This window comes from Chelon labrosus (assembly GCF_963514085.1).
Source record: "Chelon labrosus genome assembly, chromosome: 9".
In the NCBI taxonomy this organism is placed as follows: Eukaryota; Metazoa; Chordata; class Actinopteri; order Mugiliformes; family Mugilidae; genus Chelon; species Chelon labrosus.
This window is the reverse complement of record NC_140359.1, coordinates 20,092,501-20,113,773: the sequence shown is the minus strand read 5'-3', so window position 1 is coordinate 20,113,773 and position 21,273 is coordinate 20,092,501. Positions and strand designations below refer to the sequence as shown.

The 21,273-nt window shown below is 43.7% G+C and overlaps 1 protein-coding gene across 2 annotated transcripts in view; it reads left to right on the top strand.

Annotated features, from left to right (window-relative positions):
- The window catches only part of efna5b (ephrin-A5b), a 92,026-nt gene extending 74,893 nt beyond the window's left edge, over positions 1–17,133 (top strand). Inside the window, exons 3-5 of one of the 2 annotated variants that reach the window (XM_084552233.1) lie at positions 12,434–12,499; positions 12,885–12,965; positions 14,986–17,133. In XM_084552233.1, coding sequence (XP_084408359.1) covers positions 12,434–12,499; positions 12,885–12,965; positions 14,986–15,110 — 272 coding nt within the window. In that variant the 3' untranslated portion in view covers positions 15,111–17,133. The remainder of the gene's footprint in view (positions 1–12,433; positions 12,500–12,884; positions 12,966–14,985) is intronic. The other variant, XM_084552234.1, reaches the window with a different exon arrangement.
- The last annotated feature ends 4,140 nt before the right edge of the window (positions 17,134–21,273 follow it).

The window sequence follows — 21,273 nt, the reverse complement described above, 5'->3', positions numbered from 1 at the left end:
TTTATTTATAAACCTGCAGTCCTGCGGTGTTAATGCAGCTCCAGGTAGCTGTCAACAGGCGCCGAAAGAGTCTGGAGCGTCAACCAAGCCGAGCTCTACGTACGCGGTGCGATCTGCTTTCTAAATTGGCACCTTTTTACGATGCAGTTAACCTGACAGCCAGCCAAGACTTCTAGGCTTTTATTCATTTCACATGTCATGCTCTCTCCCCTCGCTCCGTCACAGCGTTAGGGACGGAATTAAAAAAAGAAAAAGAAACAGAAGAAATAATTTTCTTAAATGTGTCTCTGTAATGTTTGACGTTGTTTCCATGGTAAATAGCCGTTGTTTCTCTCGAGCTTGTCTGCAAAACAAATAGCCTCAATCTTTTCCAGAGGCCTTTCAACAACCAGGTGTTTGGCCGCTTGTCTGAAACCAGATTTCCCTTTGCGTTCGCAGCCAATTTGCATTGACAGTCATACTAAATGAGACGAGGGGGAAAAAATAAAAACTAGCGCGCGTAGATGGGGGTTAGTGCGGGGTTATAAAATTCATCCACTCCCTCAAATCGCTATTTCCAACATTTTTTTTCTTCCATTTCTGTTGAGAAATGCTTGTCCTGAGGGCTGGATTAAATTACACTGCGACCGACAGGGCTTCCATGGAACACATCCATTCTGCTATAGCACGCCATATTGGTTTAGTGGCCCGCGGCTTCATTGGCTATTGAGTGATTCTAGCGTATAGCCTCACTGGCTACTGTGGCGGATATTAAAGTCATCTACCATGAAGTCATCTGACATGTGATTTCCCCGCTCCCATTGTGTCCGGCGTGAATGTCCACGCGGAGCAGGGGAGATGACTGGTGATGGATTGGACGATCTCTTTTAGTGGATAGTATGTAAAGGGTGAGGAAGAGCGATAGGGACATCATAGCTACGTCTGTCAATTCATCTGCGGCATTGGTCTCTATTGCGGCGACTATAATCAGAAGGGAATCGTCTTCGTGCGGGAGATTTTTCAGATCACATTAACTTACATCACTTCTATTTTACTTTAACCTCATATAAATACAGGTTGATATAATCTCATTACTGCACTCTTAACATAATATGGTCAACTGGAGCTAACCCTTGAGGCAAGTTGTGTTTCCCTTGTTTCACCGTATGATTACATGCACAGGTCTATTATTTAACAGCACCAAACCAGGTCCAACTTCTGGACAAGTATCGCCTTCACTTGATTGTCAGGACAATCCTGCACTCTCACAAACGTCTGTTAAAGTATATTGTGGAATTACTTCGTTTGCCTCTAGCATATGGTGAAGTGACTCAGCTGAGTGTTGCAAACAATATGTTTATCCATTACTTGACCTCCACAAGTTGCAATGCAAATCATTTAGTTTCATCCTGTTGAAAACCTTTTACAGCATCAGGCAGAAACACATATTATTTGCTATCATTTCGGTCTGGTGCGATCAGCCACAACATTAAAACCACTGACAGGAGAAGTAAATAACATTGACTATCTTGTGACAAAACAATGTTCTGCTGAGAAACTTTTGGACCTGGCATTCGTGTTGATGTTATTTACCCACCTAGACCAGACGAGGCACCCCTACCTCCATCCCATAGCAATGACACTCCACACACACAAATACGTATTGTACACTTACACACTGAGTTTGCACGGTACCTCAAAGAAGCTGTAAGAAGGAAAACATCCGCAAAAGATGCACGTTAAGCATCTGTCCTACTGAAGAGTTCTTCTTGATGTTGAATCACTCAGAGCTAAATGTAGCAATTAAAGCGTGGAGAGAAAATAGCCAAATCGGTATTACAGCCACAGGATAATTTGCAATATGCAGTCGAACCCCAGAGAGAAAAACAGTGTCAGTGTAACATTAAGAGTGACAGGACTTGCACGCGTGTTATTTCAGTAACAAAGAGCGTGCTGGGCAGGTAAGTTGCTGTGCAGATTTAACAACCTTTAGTGCAACATTATTCCTTCGTTTCATCGTAATGATGGACTCCAACGCCTTCCGCTGGAACGTTTTCCGTGGTGTAGTTCTAGCAGTTTGTCAGTGTCTAATAACACCATTGCTATTTAATGAAGTGAAGACACTGCTTAGCTCTTTTTTTCTTGAAAGTCATAATACTTTGTCCAGCATAATTTCTGAGATGTGGTGCCTACTCAACTATGAAACAATCTTGCTGATATTTGAATTGACGGTTATTACAACAACAGTTTGCCAGCTACCTTGTGATGACATCCAGTCTCATTACTGCTGCTAATGAGAATGAAGACTCTGTCTAATTCTTCACAGTAGTGGGTAAACATTGATTAAACTCTGGCTCTAAGCTCAGGCGGCATCTTTTTAAGGACACTTAAGTATCAGCTCTGACAAGGGTTTGATTCGTTTTTCAGGCATCAGAAGTTGACTTAGTTCTGCGGCTATTGCTACGTGAACCAACACGCGCCGCTCAGTCCAATCTTGGATCGCTGTCAGCTATCGGAATATAGCGAACACTGACGGTTTTGATGTGACGTGGGACCGCGGTATGATCCAAATGACTCGTCACTGTTCATGAAGTCTACCACTTGAAATGCTAATTAGACTGTGAGGGACTCAAAACTCCTGCATGGCCTTGCCTGCTCTTATGCAACCCAAATTTACCCAATTCCTCCACGGAGATCATTAAATGCTGATCTTATCATCTCTGACTGTGCACAGAAATGCTAAAGTACCCCAGGCCGAATGTCTAAATAATGAATCTCAAACCATAATTAGTGACTGATTGCTTTCATTTTTAAAATATTTAGCAGCTTATTAATTTTCATTGATACAAGGTCGACGGCATAACAACTCGCAGTAAGCGTACCGGTGTGAACCCTACGCACGGTGGCTACGAGTAGCTCCTACATAAAAATGAGATTTCTACTATGGGGTGATTAAATAGGATATCTGCAGCTGAGCATAAAGAGTCAAACTTCGCCCTTGTAGTCCATTTGCTCGCGTTGTGTGAATGCTAGTGTAGCGTGGCTAACAGTGGGAATGGTGTGCATCATTACCCACTGACGCTGGCTGTGCTGCACACCTGTGCTTAACAGAAACGTCCATGCGTCCCGAGGCAGAGGCCACTATATCCACGAGCACACGAGGCAGAGGTTAGCATTCGAGGTGGCTCCTGCGCTTGAGACATGACAGTTTATCATCTTCTCTCGGTTTCGCTGAGAATAGAAAATTGACTTGCAATCAGCGATTTGTCAGATTTTCATTTAGAGTAACCGCTGTTTACGTGCAACGTGTGTACACAGAACAGCAGAGGCCTTATATACGAATAGTGCTGATACACAGCGTCAGTGTATTAATCTTCTCCTCATCTCTATTAACTTTCCGCAACCAAATGACCGCAGGGACTGAGGGGGGGATGAAAGATTTGCCCTCGGTGACGTGATTGATTAGCTTTCTTGTTTGCAGATGAAAATTAAGATGTCAAATCATATTCCTGCGGAGAAAATGCCCGTTAATGGTGTTTTCGCCCCGCGAGTTGGATGCGGGTCGAGGGGTTGATTTGTTGCATCTCTGATAGAATTAAGAGAGAGGAGACAGGGTTCTGCTGTCATGCGCTTCAGCAACAGAAGCAGCTTAATCAACGCTCGCAGGACACAGGGAATTCACTCACATGGAGGTCATAATTCTTCATTTTTGTTGGCATCAGCCCCTCGTCTCCATCTGAGGGGGGTAATTGAAGACAGGAAGAAAACTAGAGTTGGTTAGGAGCTGGATTATTCCGCAGACATAAACCAGCTGTTTTCTCTGGTCTTCGTAAAACAGACTGACAGGGAGAACAGAGGGGGGATGATTTAACAGAGGAATACATTAAGGATGTAAAATTTAAGATTCAGCGAGATGCAGGCAGCGGAGTAATCTAATGCTGGTCCCATATGCAAGCAATTCTGGAAAACGCAGCGAGTGAGTTACAACTCCGACGCGTCGATCTCCGTGAAAGACGGACGGGAAAAGCAAGGACAGTGGGAGCACTTCTTAGGTCGGAGTTCACATTGCATCCTTGGTTTAAGTGAAACCCATCTCGCAGAATGCTGATGCGAGCACGTTTTTCTAATATGGACACGATCCACAGTCTTGTGTTTGAGCGATTCTAATCTGAAAAGGGCAGAAATCCAATATCAGTGGCAGCTCACTGTAAGAGATGAGTGAGCAGACTTATGATATTTTTAGGCATGTAGGATGATGTGTGGAAGATAGGAAAGTACTTGGTATGGTCATGCAGTGGCAGATCGGGCGGCTGGAAAGGTTTTGTTGGCGTGTGACTTGAAAATGCAATCAATAACACCCTTGTCTCTCGCTTGTGGCGGGAATCGTTCGACAGAAATTTGCGGGTCCGACGCTGAAAGAAAAAGAAATAAGAGTGAGATTACAGAAACGCAGATTCCTAAGGAGAGTCTGCGGCTGACGTACAATCAGCACGTGCTAAATGGCCATCGAAACCCGGAGAATTGTGATGATTCTACCCATGTTAGATTACAAAATGAAAATATTCAGTGAGGTCCCAATCACGCTGCAGTTGCCGGGGCAATATGCAAAAACGCCACTGCAACACAAGGCTGATCATAAACACCAAGCTAACATACAAGAAAAGCTTTTGATGTTTATAAGGCTCCAAAACATTTCATATGGCCTTATTCTGCTTTACTGGACTGCTACATGCACGCAAAGCTCAAACAGCTTCCACGAGACATGGAGTATTAGCTGCCTTGTGATTGATCATAAATCCTGTGATGCACCACGCTCCTTCAAGCCCCTCTCGAGAGGACAAAGGGGTAGAGAGACGGAGCAGGCAGAGGCAGCAGCAGGAAAATGGCATTAATGGACAAATGAAATAGAGGCAGGGGGATGCTGCACGCAGCCTGTGTTTTGCCGGAGCTATGGGAGGGTTGCTAATAATGATAAAGAGTGAGTGCTGTTCCATTTGCGGTACGAGCGCGGAACCTGCATATGGACACCATCATAACTCAGGCCTTTCATCCGTTCACATGAAAAATCAGGCCTGTCATCAGCATTCAGGAATGATCCGACTACACGGAGTAATGTGAGGGAAAAGCCACACACTTGCACGGACACACGTGCACCCGTGTACATTAATGCATACATAAACGTGGACAGACACACACAGCAGGCACACAGATGCACACTGTCTGGAATGCATTACCGTAATCCTGACAGATGGATAGACATTCCGCCACCTCGGTCTCCCCTCGTTACTACATCATTTTTTGTCTCCGCTTTTCATCTCGTCTCTCTTTTTGGACCCGAGTACAGTACTCCCTACCATACACTGCATATAGAGATGGATGTAGTGACGCCTGGTGTCACACATTGGTTGTCACTGGAGCCAGTCTGAAATCTTCGCAGGTTAACGTCTTTTCTGTTCGGAGCCAGGACTTTCCAAATGAGGAGTGCAGGGTGGTCTTATTCGCACTCCGGTAACGCACCTCACTGCCTCAGACCAAAGCAAACACCAGCTTACTAGAAACCTTAATAGGTCTGCAGTGGGACTGAATGTCTGGAGAAAAGAAAAACCCCTACGTATTCTGCACAAGCTCCAAAATTCGGAGGCAGGGTGAGTTCGGGAGTCCGGGAAAGCCGCAAGCGCACAAACTGCCAATCACGGCGGTCAGTTAATAGCCACACGGCAGACATCAAAGCCTTCTATAAGCCCTGAAATCTTATTAACGGAGCAATAATTTCCGCAATGACCACCAGCGCACTTAAAATTTACCAAGTGAAGGCATAATGACTCAGTGAAAAAAATGACCGACTTAATTTCTGCAGAGATTATTTTTTGACTTTTTTGGGGGGGGGGGGGGGGCTGCTTCTAGCAGCTCTCAGCGGCAGTGCGCTTTATTTAAGTGCCCTCCCTCTGTCTCTCTTGCTTCTATCATTTATGTGTTTTTTCTCTTTTTCCTGCCAGATTTCAAGGTACAAAATAAATACCTGGGTGGCAAATCCAAATGCAAATACTTGAATACGGAGGTCAAGCAGTCACTTCATATTGTTGAGTATGAAAATCACATAGTGCGGTGACCTTAGCAGCACGTCAAACCAAATTAATGAAAGGAGCGATGTGTTTTGCGCTCTTCACAACCACCATCAAAACATCAGACGAGGGACTAACTTTTGGAAGAATGTTTTTTTTGTCCGTCTAGTAGTGTTCACTCCAAAACAAGGTTATTCTGGCTTTTCATAGTGCCTTAAGTCCTTACTAAAACACACAGTTCTTAAATTTGCCATCCACTGTATGTCTGCCGGCTCCTGAGAACATCCAGTATCACAAACTGTTTGCTCTGGCCTTAACAAGCTCATTGGAATTTCAAGAGTGCTCTTTTTTTTTAAAAAAAAATAAATTGAAAACAGTCGACCAGCGAGCAAGCAAGCCCATTGGCCAGACTTGGTTAATATTAGACGACGAGCCAAGTCATGGCACACTTGCTGACAGCCCAGAGAAAGCAAGGCACAAGAGAAAAGTCTCTAATCAAGTTATCCGAGTTTGACCGCCAACAAAGTAGTCATCACTATGCCTGCCAAAAAAACAGAGAGGCTGTGAAAAGCCAAGAGATCAGAGGAGAGAAGGGCATGCGAGCGCTGTGATTCAAAGGGCACAAGGTTCCTCTCAGCCCTATTATGATTCACGCATCTAACAGCCATCTTCGGGAGCTGATTATAACTCACTATCACCAAGACAAGGACATTCTATCCTTGGCCATTAAACCATTAACATATACAGTACCGTGTAAAAGTTTGACTAAAAGCAAAGTGAGGAGGATTTAATTCCATTTAGGCTGTCTCCCTTTCTTCTGTCTCTTCATGTAATCCAGGACTGACATAATGATGTTGGGATCAGGCCTCTGTGGACGCCTTGGCATCTGTTGCAGGACTCCTTGTTCTTCGTTGCGCTGCTTAGAGGATATTTTCCTCTTCATTTCATTAAGAATAAAATCTAACCATCTAATGTGCCTTAAACCTTTGCACAGTACTGTACAGATAATTACTTTAACTGGTTGTTGTTCGTGTATTTGCTGTTTTTTGTTCTTGCAATCCACACACAGTTTTCCCCACTTATTCAGTGGGTGGATACTTAAGCCATAAGAATATTATTATGATTATATGTGATACACTAAGTGCAGCAATGAAACATTATTATGCACAGTGATTTATTATTCCGTGGCTGCCTTAAAATGCCGAACTCCCCCACAGATTAATAAATCATCAGCTTTATTGTAATGCGAGTATGAAGACGTGAATGAGTTGATGAAACTGAAGGGTTTTCAGACTTTCAATCACTTGCTTTTCATCTTCAAGGAGACAAGAGTAATTTGTTAAAGCATCATTATGTGGCCTTTCACGAAATTACAACGCTGGATGTACTTTTGACACAACAGAAAAGGAAATAATTGTATCCACACATTATTGAATTGATACACAGGAGTGTGAGGAAACTAGTCCAATGTATAATTAGGTATCATTGACTGCAACTAGCTTATTCTTCCTCTCGCTCTTTTCCTCATTGGCGGCGTGACCTTGTCACCTCAGCACGAGTGGCATAAGAAATGACTCTGGTTCACTTTTGTCGGAGAGTGAAAGATATGAGGAAAGAGCAAAAGGCCAGCTATCACCAGGGGGGACGAGTTTATGTTCCCTCTGCTCCCTCAATCCAAGTCCTCCTCGTTTTACTGCTCCTCCCAGCTCCCTCATTCCCTCCTATTGTGTGTTCGCTCTAGTAGCATCTGGTTAATGGGCCTCTTCAGTCGATAGTCTCTTCCATCTTCCGCGCACACGCACACACACATTTGCGTAGACAGGCAACCACACATACACATTCTGTATCTGCTGGTCTGTGATCTCAAATATTTCTATCATATATCGTGTATATTTTTGTCTTTTTAAGTGAAAAAGTATTCTGCTTTGTCAGTGGTTGAATGTGAGAACGATTCCCATTCATCTTCATGGGCGTTTTTTAATATCGTCTGCACTGAGTTACTATTACTTATCAGGGAGGTCATGTAAATAGTCTGTCTCTCTCTAATAATTACTCACATCTGTTGAACTCAAGGTTTTCTTCTGTGTGTGATAGAAGAAACGTCTTCTGGCAGCTCTGTTTAAATAGAAACGCGTCTCGAAGATGGTATAGCGTTTCGGGAAAGTAATTCTCTGTGTGTCTCTCTATGTGTGTCCTCTGTCTTGGACGGCGTTTTATGTAAACTCAGACTCCTGGATCTACACTCTAACTACGTTTGGGCGGCGTAATCCACATGAGTAATCCTGGTAAATGAGAGACAAGGCCAGCGGGCTGTTTTTCAGTGAGCTGGCAGAATAAGCTAACTAGGAATGCTGGACACAACATTGCTGGGTATTCAGTTTAACCCATCCCTTCCAGCAAATAAGCAGGGATCTAAGGATTACAGCACCATTATTAAAGCCAGCTGGAGACCTGACGCCGACTACAGGCGTGCTAACAGCATGCTATCAATGTTACAGGGTCACATGATGTTGTACAAGTCTGTGCGAGGCTTGACTTGTTAGCAATATGGTGTCTAAGTTTATGATTAGATGATGTATGCTCAGTATTATTTAATGAACCACAAATAAGGGAATTCTAAATATACTCGTCCTATGAGCGTGAAAAATTAAATTACAGTTTTCACCTTACAAATGATTTTAATCCACTTGTGCTGTGTTGCTTGTTAATCTGCCAAACTGTATTAATCCTCATAGCCGTGTTGACGCGTCTTGGCAGTGGTTCAGTGACTATGAGAAGACCCCATATGACACCGGTTTTAACAAATATAAACTCACCCTGCAGTATTATTTTACAGCTGAGCCATTACGTTGCCCAAATGAAGGATAAGAAATCAATACGCGACCCTGATATTGTCTACCGTAGAGCATTTAGCCAACTTAAACTTGGCTTTCAGCTTGCTATCACGACACTTTATGTCCTCTCACCTGGAATGCGAACCGTCCGCTGATATACAAAGGAAGTGTGTTTTTAAGATAACATTACAGTCGCAATAAAGCTCGGCTTGAGCTGTGATTGAAACAATGCTGCTCCTAAGCTTCCCTGAGCCCACCTGTTTGTTCTTCCGTAATTGGATTCCGCTTCATTCCATTTGCCTTAACGCTGATGCATAATGCAGTGTACTGAGGGAGCCTGGACGTTACCGGGCAGGGGACGGGGGCACGGAGCAGTAACTCGACCTCACCCCGCCCGCCCCGTCTTGGGGTCATCTTTTCAGGGCCGCCGTCCTTCAAAGCAGCCACTTGCTCAGGCTGGATAGATTGATGGTTACGGGTTGTGGGGCTGAAGGGAACCAGAATAGCAAGTGTTGATGTTGCGGCCTATAAGGACAATAAGCAGGACGTCAGCGGCTTGTTAATCCAAAATAAACGCGCAGTGGTGTGGACAGTTTGAGCCCGGGTGGAGGAATCCTCATCAAATAGAGTGTATGAACAGTTGCAGTCAGGAAGGAAATGTGGAGCCAAAGCTTGATCTTTCCTTTGTCTACCATTTGAACTATTTATCAGAACAGTGGCCGTGTCAAAGCTCAGCTGACATCTTTTATTAGATGTCTCTTACATTAGTAAAATGACATAAAAGTATGGCCAGTATGGTCACTTTGATATGAGAGCTTTTATGATTGCTGCCAGAAAGAACTGAAATGCAATATTTAATTGGTTAAGCTACTTTTAATTACTCATGCCCATGTCTTTCTCAAGTGTAGGAGGCAAATATCATGTTGTGGCCAAATCCATAAACATCACAACAGCTTCACAAACTGCCAGAGACTCCCACATTCTCTGTGCCATTTTCATCAGGGCCATACTTCTTTCATGATCAGCTGCCCTTGCTAAGTGGCTGGTGTCGATGGCTGTGACTCAGCTCTGCCCACAACAGTGATGAAGATAAAACATCTGGAGATAGTGTGTGTGTGTGTGTTTGGCTTGTTGAAAAGGGGAGCATAAAGAACTAAAGGCAAGAAGAAGAGTGGCATGAATTGTGTGGGTACTGGTGTGTATGTGCGACTGAGTGGGTGAGCGGCGTTGGCCAGGGTTCATTAGCGTGTCATCGGCTGCCTCCACACCGAAATAATAAGGCCCTCTCTCTCTCTCTCTCCACTTTCTTCCCCCTCTGCATCTGGTGAATATCAACTGAGCGGTGACAAATAGCATCTGATCTCAAGTCACCTCGCTTCCACGATGACACACGATGAAGAAAAAGATAACAGCTGACAGAGTGACAAAATTAAAATGGCAACAGTGAAGTCGAGAGACAAAGGGGTACACAGATACAGGGTGGATGAGCCGACAAAAGGCACAAGAGTATGCAATGTGTATTTGATAACAAACTGGCATCTAGATATCAGGGTATACCAGACGCAGGGTTCGTGCAGCATGCAAGAAAGGAACAGATTTCTGTCTCTTCTGAGTCTTTTCTTTGATTATTAGTCAATAATTCTCTCAATGAAGACATCTCTCTGACTGGAGCTCCTCAGCATAAAATGGAAGCAGATATTTACATATAAAAACTTCTGCAGACAGGAAGAAATCAAACAGTTAAAATATTATTTAAGAGGAGCAACAGACATCAGTGTTTCCCACTATGGCGGCCTGCCAGGGTCTAATTTACTCCGCCATGGTCTCATAACGAATCAGAAATATTTTTGCGTTTAAAACAATGTTGTGCTTGCATTGTTTTGCCTATTGCTCTAGAAACCCCCTCCCCCAGACCTGCCAAACACACCAGTTGCTCATTTAACCTGACGTAGAAAACGGCACTCCCGTAGCATGTGAAGCTATTTGTATTGTTCACTAGTAAAATTTTACATTAGCGAGACTTTTTAAAGCCCAGTGTTTGTGCTCTTGATTTTTTAGACCGTGGAGATTCAAAATTATTTTAAGAGAGTTAGTCAAAACCAGCGGAAACGACTCCAGGCGTAACGTGAACTAGCTATGTAAGCGCTAGCTAGCAAAAGAAGCTAGCTAGAAATTCAGCAGTTTTCTTAAAATACGTTTCATTCGCCGATACTTTATTTAATCTAACATACTTTTGTCCATAGAATGTCTGTACACAAACGGCACAGGCTGCTGCTGTTTGTCGCTAAACACACGCATGCTAGCATACATGCTAAATGTCTACATTTCAATAGCAGGTTTAGAGTACGCGCACACATTTGTTGGCACGTGCGCGGGTGCCGTAAATACGTTGAAGGCAAGTCAGCCGAGCTTTGAAGAATGGATATGGCCACGCTGACAGACGAGAAGAGAGGGTGATACAGCTGGCAGAGAGGGAAGGTAAAGGGAGGGGAGGGGGTAAAAGGTAAAAGTTCACTAGAGAAGAGTTGACAGATCCTAAAATGGCAGCCTTTGGAAATGCCTGGCTTCACTGCGTCAGGCTGATTCCCAGGAAATTGAACATGACGACCAAGAGACAGCTCACGTGGCAGTGTGGCGAGCTAGGAGCTGATGGAAAACGTAAAAACGATTAAATAGCATTCACTATTTAAAAGCTTACACTTTTTTCCACTTACAATTGCCCCATATATATTTTTTTTCAAAATACTGTATATTCTCCTATTCGCCGAGATGAATGCACGCAGTGTTCGCCCACCGTGCTCCAGCTGACATGTGTTTGACCCCTATCCTTGTCTACAGGAGACAGCACCTGGTGCCTCACCACAACACCATTAGTGGTCAACCACACACACATACACACACACATTTTCGCACACGCTTCACCACATGAGATATTTTTAGGGGATGTGATAGGACCGCTATGGTAGGTAACGCTCAGAGATTCACACCCCATGGGCTTGACAGGAAGGGATCCATTTCCTGACAGTAACCGCAAACCGTGCACACATGCGGCAACGTACAGTGTATATCCACGGTGTGTGAACTCCAGGTCCCTTGAAGAGTGTTGAGGTTTTTATAGGGAGAAAAATACATAAATCTATAAAGTATTCTGTTGTAAAAAAAAAAATAATGCAAATTCCTTGATCCTTATTAAGCTACTGCTGGCTGCGGAATCTAAAATAGTGCAATTAAACTGAGAAAAGCACTCCCATTTAGCCTACAGATATTTCCCTAGCACATCTGCAAATACTTTAAAGCTGTAATTCTTCAAAAACCATGACTAACCCTAGAAAATCCACTTAAAAGTCAACATTAACGATCTGGAAGCTTTTCCTTTTTTTTTTTTGTACTGTACAGGAAACAAAATATATTTATAATTAAATATGTATTCCCACAGATGTCTTTATTAGGGAAAAGTACTGTTTGAACTGTTGTTTTTGCTGTTTAGTGCACACGTGATATTACACAGTCTCAAATTAACACCATCTTTACCTGTGTCCGTTGCATTTTCCTTTCCAGCGTCCACCATTGCCGAGAACGGGAGGAAAACATGCCTGAAGCTCAAAGTTTTCGTCCGACCATCAAGTAAGTGTTTGCGTGCAACAAAAGGCTTTGTCAGAGAGCTTGTAGAAGTGAGCGGAAAATCAAAACAGTTTATGCCTACTTCTCTGATTACGTCATTTCCCTGAATTGCCTTTTTGCTCACTGTCCAACATACCGCTTTCATTTGTCACAGAACTGCTCTACGTCTTGCTAAGAAAAATGTTTAGTCTTTTTCTTCTTTTAAACATGAACAGTATGACAGACAGTCACATCAAATGAAATCATCTGAATGTTGCCATGAGCTTTGTTGCTTGGGATGTTTAATTTGAGGGCTAAGAGGGGAGGTGAGGGGGGGGACTACAAATGTCACTAACCTATTTGGCACAGACCTCTAATGATTTCTCATTCTCCCTATTTTCTGTTATAGACAACTGTGTGAAAACTATAGGCGTACATGACCGCGTTTTTGACGTAAACGACAAAGTAGACAATACATTAGAACCACGAGGTTAGTATGGCTTCCTGCTTTTTTGATCCTCTCTCAGTATGACTTCCACACATCTGTACATGTGTCTCTTGCTCTGTGCCTCTCTGCTTTTATGCTGCCTGTCTGGAAAGTGATCCGTCCTTTCACATCTCTGCATGAAGCGTCTCCAGGTTAATAACCAGAGTGGTGTCGTGTTTCCGTTGCTGCTGCTTACATGTACAAATCGCTGTTTATCAACTTATACTGTGTGCTTAATGTATTGTGCATGGTAATACATACATAGATATGTGTATTTGCACACACATCTATATACAGATTAGCACGCTGTTATCAGTGCCTTTTACAAATTCATCGCAGAACATTATTTCCGGCCGTATGTTGTGCTCAGTACAATTTACATGACTCTGCACACGTGCAATCAGTTATTTGTATGTATTTATACTGATCAGGCATAACATTATGACCACTGGCAGGTGCATTGAATAACATTGAGCATCTCAATGTTCTGCTGGGAAAAGTTTGGACCGTGGATTCATATGGATGTTACTTAGATATGTACCACCCACCCAGACCAGACTAGGCACCCCCACCCCATAGCAATGACACTCCTTGATGGCAGCAGCCATCCCCAGCAGGATGCAGCCTGACACAGACACACACACACAAAAATAGTTTAGGAACAACTAAAAAAAAAACATGAAAATGGCACAAGGTGGCCTGCAAATTCACTAGATCCCAAACTGATCAAGTATCTGTGGGATGATCCACAGAGGAGCCCCCTCCCCTCAATCCATAGTACCCAAAGCCCCCCCCCCCCACTAACAACATCCTGTTCCTAGACACCACAGGACGCCCTCAGAAGGCCCATGTCCATTCTCTGATGAGTCACAACTGTTTTGGAGGCACAGTTGAGACCTACACAATATTAGGAAGGTGGTCATAATGTTATGCCCTATCGGTGTAGATATATGTACATTCACACAGTAGCAGTAGATTTGGCAAGTGTTATTAATGTGCTTTACTCTTCACTGAGCATCTGTTTGGCTCTGCAGCACAATATTGATTATTTGCTCTGCTCAGAACGCACAGCATTTTTATGTCTTCATACATGAGTCCAACCCAGTCACTGAACTGAGACACTCCACATCACCGGCATGCTGTTATCTCATTCACCTCAGGGTCTGAAAAGACTGCCCCTCTGCTTATATATATATATATTTATATATATATATAGCTACATATACAAAACCAACTATATAATGATTCTGAAAAGAGATCTAATAGGTTCTGAAATTGGAAGAACACTGCATTATCAGCTCAAAGTGAAGATCGGAGATTAAGATAAACTGCTACCTGAATGGGACACACATACACAAAGCCAGGCACAGCAAGGTCACATCACAGGACATTTTTTGATGCCCACCTACTTCTCCTCCCGCCTCATTTTCTGTTTGCCCGCCTTCCTATCTTGCCTGCATCGCCAGTGGCCGTCTCTCAGCTTCTTTTGGCTCAATCACCGCATTGTGCTCTCTGAGGGAGGAAAATTAAAACATTCATCCTTCATCCGCCGCTTCCCGGCTTCCCTTCACTCTCAATCTCAACCACACACACACATACACATGCACGCACACACACGTTTGTGGAGTTATGCAACTGTCCGGTGCTCTGTTCTGTCTATCTGTCTTTTGCTGTGCATGGTTCAGCTACTTTCCCATGGTGTAGCGGGCACATGGCTGCTCACTGATACTGATGCCACTGCCAGGCAGACACAGGAGGCAGCTCACCTGGGAGATGAATTCAAAATGTTTCTGACGATGACAGTAGAAACATTATAGCAACTGAAGTTCATATGGCAACTCAGACTTTATGACACGAACCCAAACACCTCAGCCATGCACCGATTAGATCACAGCAGAAATGTACAGTCATTTAAGAGTACATTAATCGCATAATCCTTATCTGTGTGTCTGTGATGCACTGTAAAAGAAAGCGGACTTGAATTAATTTTCTTTCTTCTTCTTCTTTTTTTTAAATATTTTAGACGATACCAGCCATGAACCGGCTGAGCCTTCCCGAAGTGAAACAAACGCTGCGCCGCACCTGCAGAAAACAAGTCCACTCCTGGCTTCGTTGCTGGTCTGCCTAGCAGCACTCTTCACTTTATAGCGCCTCCCTCTGTCCCGGAGGTCCTTTACACCTAGCGTGGCCTGAATCTGCCCGAGGCTGCAGGGTATAGGGGGTGGGATTTTGGGGGTGGATTGCGTTTGCTTGTATTGGGCATAAGAGCAGGCTTCTCAAGGAACCCTTCTATTTTTTTCAGAAAAATATTTAAGTGGTCTTTCTCCGTCTGTGAGTAAAAAAAAAAAAAAAAAAAAAAAAAGTTGATGTTAGAGAAGTGGGAGAGACAGTCCCCCCTCTTAAACCTTCAACTAAGATGCCAAATCCCGTTTTTTGACACTTAGTGATTCTTATTTTCCCGTGACGTTTGACATCCCTTTACATCACGTTTATGTCTTTGCAGCACTGATGTTTACCCACACACACACACGCACACATACTGTATACATAGCACATACACAGATAGCATTATAGCATTGCAGACTCCAGTACAGAAATGCCTCTACGCCACCAGTCAACAGAAGGGTAGAGTTTTTTTGTTTAGTTTCTTTTACATAAAGTTGTACACAGTAGTGGTAAGACTCTAGGTCATAGACATGACTGTACATACACAAATAAATAGCTGACCTGAGACCTCTCAAGAAGCCTTTCGGGAAAAGATTTTGATCAAGTTCCGCTAGGTCGCAAGAAGCCTTCATTTTGAGCCGCCATTTATCAGAGGAACCTAGTGCGAAGGTGAAAGATGCAAGAGAAAAGCCGAGTTATGGTTTTGAGCACAGGTCAGGCAAGTAACCACAGCACTGAGATATATGTACATAGAATGCACCTTAGCCTGCTGAGCCTCGCGCTGGCCTGGTTTAAAGATAGCGGCCCGACTTTAATACAAAGTGTATGTAAAGGTGGATTAGGGGTTTTTTTAGCAAGCGACTCGGTGGAGGGAGTATCTTTCGAAACAGCAGGTAGCTCCTTTGCGTACGGCACGCACAGATTGCTCGATAAAACCCTCCCCTCGCATCGCTTGGATCGCTCCCGACGTCTCACCAAACGGCTAAATTGAAACTTTCTCACCAGACGCCGCGCGGCCTGCTATTACGGACGGACGATCGATGCCTTTTGAAAGTTGATCATGCAATTTCATGGCGCCAGTCGCAGCGATTTTATGCAACGTTTAGTGAGCCGGGCAGCAATTGTTCCGTCTGTTCCGTTTGAGTGGTAGTCAATATTAACACTCGCATAAACATTTGCATCTACCACTATCGATTGTTAAAATGATTGCAGCTAAATTGGACCCGTTTTTCTTCTAAACAATTAATTTTTTTTTATGGAGGTGTCATCAAACAGTCCTCAGCTGGGGATTTTGCACCGTCACTTATATAAAAACAATGACAGATTGCATTGGAAAGACTTTTGAGACTCGGTGCCATACTTCTCTCTCCTCGTCGTCCCATAGATACAGCCATAACTTTGGCTCGCATCATAGATTTTCTCCACATAACAAGTGCATAATAGATGCTCCCCCCATTCAGTTTATTGCAGCAGTTTGTGCAGCATTTACAGCACCGATGCACAGCTGCAATTAGCTGAAATCGCATTGTGAAAAAAAAAACGATCCTTTAAAATTCAAGGCAGGGCTCTACACGCTTTAGGTTTAAACTAGCACTTAAATACAAAGAAATTCACTGTGCAATAATGATATTCAGTTTCCTTCAACTCCCACAGATGTACACAGTCACTTAGCATAATGGAAGCTTTTATGTCTTTTTATTTCCAGAGCGACTCGTATCTGTGCTTTCAAAGAAGCACGGAGCAGATAGAAAAGTTATCTCTGCCGAAAACTCTGAAACCTTTCACAGACGGGTTGTTGTATAAGAAATAGGCCACCACCAATTGGTTCGGAAAGACGGACAGAAGGAGAGAAATAGAGCAGGGAAAGGAGCAAAGGAGCGATTGCACGTCCACCTTCGGCTCCTAGTGTTACTGGTTTAAGTGACTCTTTAATGAGGTTCAAAATGACAGGCATGTGGACCCCATGTTGTGGCAAGGGGAGTTATTTCTGGTATTAAAAATAGATGGCGGAAGGCTTGGGGGGTCTCGGGAGGGTGGGTGTAGATTTCCACCGTGGGGGGGTGGGGGGGGTTTAAAGCACCAATGACCTTGCAGTTTGAGAGAATCGGTGAGTGAAGGAGACAGGGAGAACTGAACCGAGAGACACACAGAGATGGAAAGACGTGCCAGGTAGCCGAAGGTAGTGTGACTACAGTGCCTAACAACACGAATCTAGACAAACAATGACAACAACGACAACAACAACAAAAAAAATTAAAAATCCATGCAAACATATTGTCCACAACCATTCAGTCTCAAAAAGCATGCACTGTTTTTTTTTTTTGCTTTGTTTTCGTTTTCTCTCTGTCTATGTTGTATTCCCTGGAAAGACTGCCTTTACCTTTTATCGTTTGTTTTCGTGCGCTACGGTAACAATGCTATTACGGCGGAATAGCGGCTCAGCTTTGAGGGGTAATAGGAGACGAGGCCATTTAATGAGGTACTAATTTTCAGGATAACACCACAGGGAATAAGCACTGCATACGTTTCAGAATGGGTTCTTGTCGGCGGATTAACACTAGACTTTTATCAGAAACCAGCTTCGATTGTACTCTCTTATAATTACCAATACTCTTTGTCATTATTGAAGTCATTACCATGATTTATTCTGTACACACCTTAACCTGGGAAATGAGGATCAACTTATATACTGGATACCGTGTATCCTGAGGTAGTCAACCATAAAACATGTAGTGTTAGGTTAGTATCTGTTTTGTACCTTTCTGGAGGACAATAGAAAAAAATGAGATACATCATTGTTAAAACTGTATAATTATTATTGTTATGATGATGATGATGATGATTATGACTATTATTATTATTATTATTATTAGGACAACTTCTTGATGTAAATAGTGTTTGATATTAAAGTATTAATTTGGTTCTTATGTCTTTTCTAAAAAATGAATACCGTATTATCTCTGGGTTTTGCGGAGTGTGTGCTGTCCTCAAACAACGCATTGATGTGTGCTTTGATCCTCAATGCCTGACGAAACTTTGAGCTAACGCGAGGGGGAAACACGCGTCACTGTACAGACGGTTGGGACATTGGTCGGCGAAGAGGGCGCACCTCGTACACACGTTTCAAACCAGTCACCGACCTTCACCATCTCTCCACGTAAGGATCCTCGGGAAAGAAAACACTTGGGACTCGACGGACGGCCTGTTTGTGCTTTTTTTTTCTTTTTTCTCGCCTTCATCGTCTGAAAGCACGTTGGTCGGCTCAAAGATCAGCCTCGAGTGGACTGTCAGCCTTTTAAAAAAGGAGGGATCTCACCGGTTTCATTATGTGGCATGCGCATGAACTTGATGACATGTTTAAAAAAAAAACAAAAAAAAAAAAAGGTTTTTAAAAAGAAAATTTACTTTTGCTGTTATTTTTTTTGTTTCTCTCCCCTCCCCTTCTTAAGATGTATTAGATTTTCTGACCACTTTCATGTCGTGTGTTTTTTGCATCCCCATTTGAGTGACGTCATTAAGCTGTGTAGTTTCCGATGACAAAATGTACATAACTCAAACCATTGTTGTGAAGTTACAGTGGGGACGGGGAGGAGGGGGGGGTCAGTCGATTTGTAGTTCAAAAGCAACTTTTAGGTTTGTTTACCTGACTCTCTCTGTACCCATCCGCTGAACCCATCCCATGTCTCTGCAGTCCTCTTAACTGCTCATCCTCTCGCTGCTCTCCCAAGAGGAAGCCTTCGGGAGTGAACATCAGTGTGGACGCTTTTTTTTTTTCTTCGGTGTGGAAAAACTGTAGGTTTGAGTGTGCGTGCGTTTCTCTCATTTGCTGCCGCTGCAGTGAATGGGAAGCGGCAACCCTCTTTGGCAGCAAAGAGCGTTTCCCATGCCTTAGCCCTTCAGCCTCTGCCCTGGCAGCGCCGTCTGTGTACAAGACGCTTTCTGCCATTGTGCTTTTACACGGAGAAGCTGCTGGCGTAGGAGAGGCTACAACAGGGCCCTTTACTTTCTCTCCCCTTTTTAACAACCCTGAATCACTTGTCACCGCGTTGGACGGTGGTCCTGGGCGCAGTTCAAAGGATTAGTGCACCCCCCCACCCACCCCCCCACCCCACCTCCGCCGCCGAATCCTAGACTGGACTGTTGGCGGGTTAAAGCCCGTCATCGATCCAGGCTCTCTGACGAGCCAACTTGTTCATTTTTCTGTCCCGTGTCATTCTTCTTGTGCTTCTGTAACCCCCCCCCACCCCTTCAACCTCCCCCTCCCTCCACCACGCCACCTGCTGTCCTTCTTCCTTCACCTTTGAACCACCCCGCTCCCACTTTGCCATCAGTGGGGATTGTTTCCAACCTGCTCTTTTACAGTATATAAACGACAACGAAAAAAAAATTTGACAAAAAATTAACTGTATTTGTATATACACGTGTCTGAGCAACTATGAGTAATACAATAAAACAGAAATACATTGCTTTGATGATTGTGCTACTTCTTTTTTTTTTTTTTCTCTCTCTCTCTCTTTGCAAAGTCGTGAAAGTGCAATCTGAATGTGCTGCAATCAGGAGCGCTGTCAAATTTGCCACTGAATTAGGAACGTTAACCGCGTTAAAGACTCCCGCTGCAGCGAGCACCGGGAAAACGAACACCGACACTCAAAACAGACGCGCGCCTCATCATCATGTGCCAAACTGGATGCCGTCACCGTGCACAGACATGCACACGCTCTCTTCAGGGCTTCTCTCTGTAGCCGTGCCTCTGCCTCGGCTGTCCGCTCCGCGAAATCATGCGCTCTGAAGACAGACTGAGAGGAACACTATCCATCAGGATCAGAATAAGACCTTAAACCTCCTTTCACTTCAGTCGGGCGCTAATGAGGACACCTAATAACCTTCTGCTGGACCCCATCAGCGCCATTTAGCTTCACCTTCCATTATCTCTGGTAATTAGGCTCAGCAAGCCCTGAGGACCGAACAGGGGGGTAAAGGACCCCTTCTTTGCCAGTTGGAATCCAGCAGTGTAGTAAAGATCTGTGGAAAGAAACGGATCAGAATATAAATACTGTTCTTTATGTCAGGGGTAAATATATATATATATATATAGCTGGATTTAAACTAAAATAAAGAAATCTTGGATTCTTGGAGGAATGCTATGTTGCCAGTGTGTCTTCGGTATCAAGTAGGCAACGCTTCATAGGCTGGAATAAAATGTGTTGACGCAAAAAAATATGAAATCTCATCCAGGATGCAATTCTATCCAATCTCATCTCCTCTTTTCCAAAGCTGGTACTTGTTTTTTTTATTTTTTTTTTGGAAGCATCGGAAAAAAAATGCTTTATGCATGATCACACTCGACATGATGAGCCAATTAGTGTCAAGTTGTTCTTCCTGGTGTTATTACCAAAGAATCTCTGGAGATGCAGGTGTGTGTGAGCCTAAGACGACCAATAAAGACAAATCACTGCGCCTGATCATTAAATCTGGGATAATGATAGCTTTATGCAAAGATACGTCCCAGATGTACTATTACGCAGCGATCATAGTCGAGGTCTGTGACCAGCAGCGGGTAAGTAAGAGGTGAGCCCCGGGATGAGAGGGTGTTCAGCTGGAACCATGTCGCCCTCGAGGTGGCAAGGTGAGAATGGTGGTCAGATCTACCTGTGATTCTATTTCTCTCTCTTTTTTAGTTTTCTGTTGCGAGAAGTTTTATCTTAGCACAATAACGGTTCGACTGACAGTCCTGAAGAGGCCACTTCAGTGAAAGGCTTTTGAAGGCATCATTCTCTAGTCAGCTGCCTCGCTTATTGGCTGCATGGTGTTTCGTTTCCATGCGAACAATCAGTGTGAGTGACAGCTCTGAATGATGTCTTCAGTTAATCGCTTCAGTGGTGTGAAAAGGTCATAAATCACCCAATTACGTTGCCCCGCTTTATGAATAGATATTTTTGGGGGGAATATTTAAAACGCCTCCAAGGCATATCAACTTAGTCAACCCAATATTTATTGAGAGGGAGTTGGGGGGGAGTGTGGGGGTGGCGGCTGCTTCTGCCAGAAATAACTGATAAGCTGAATACATTTCAGAGTCCCAGTCACGCTGAGGAATGTCACGGTGTTAGGCGGCTAGAAAGTTGGCGCAGAGCTCAAGGTCAGGAGT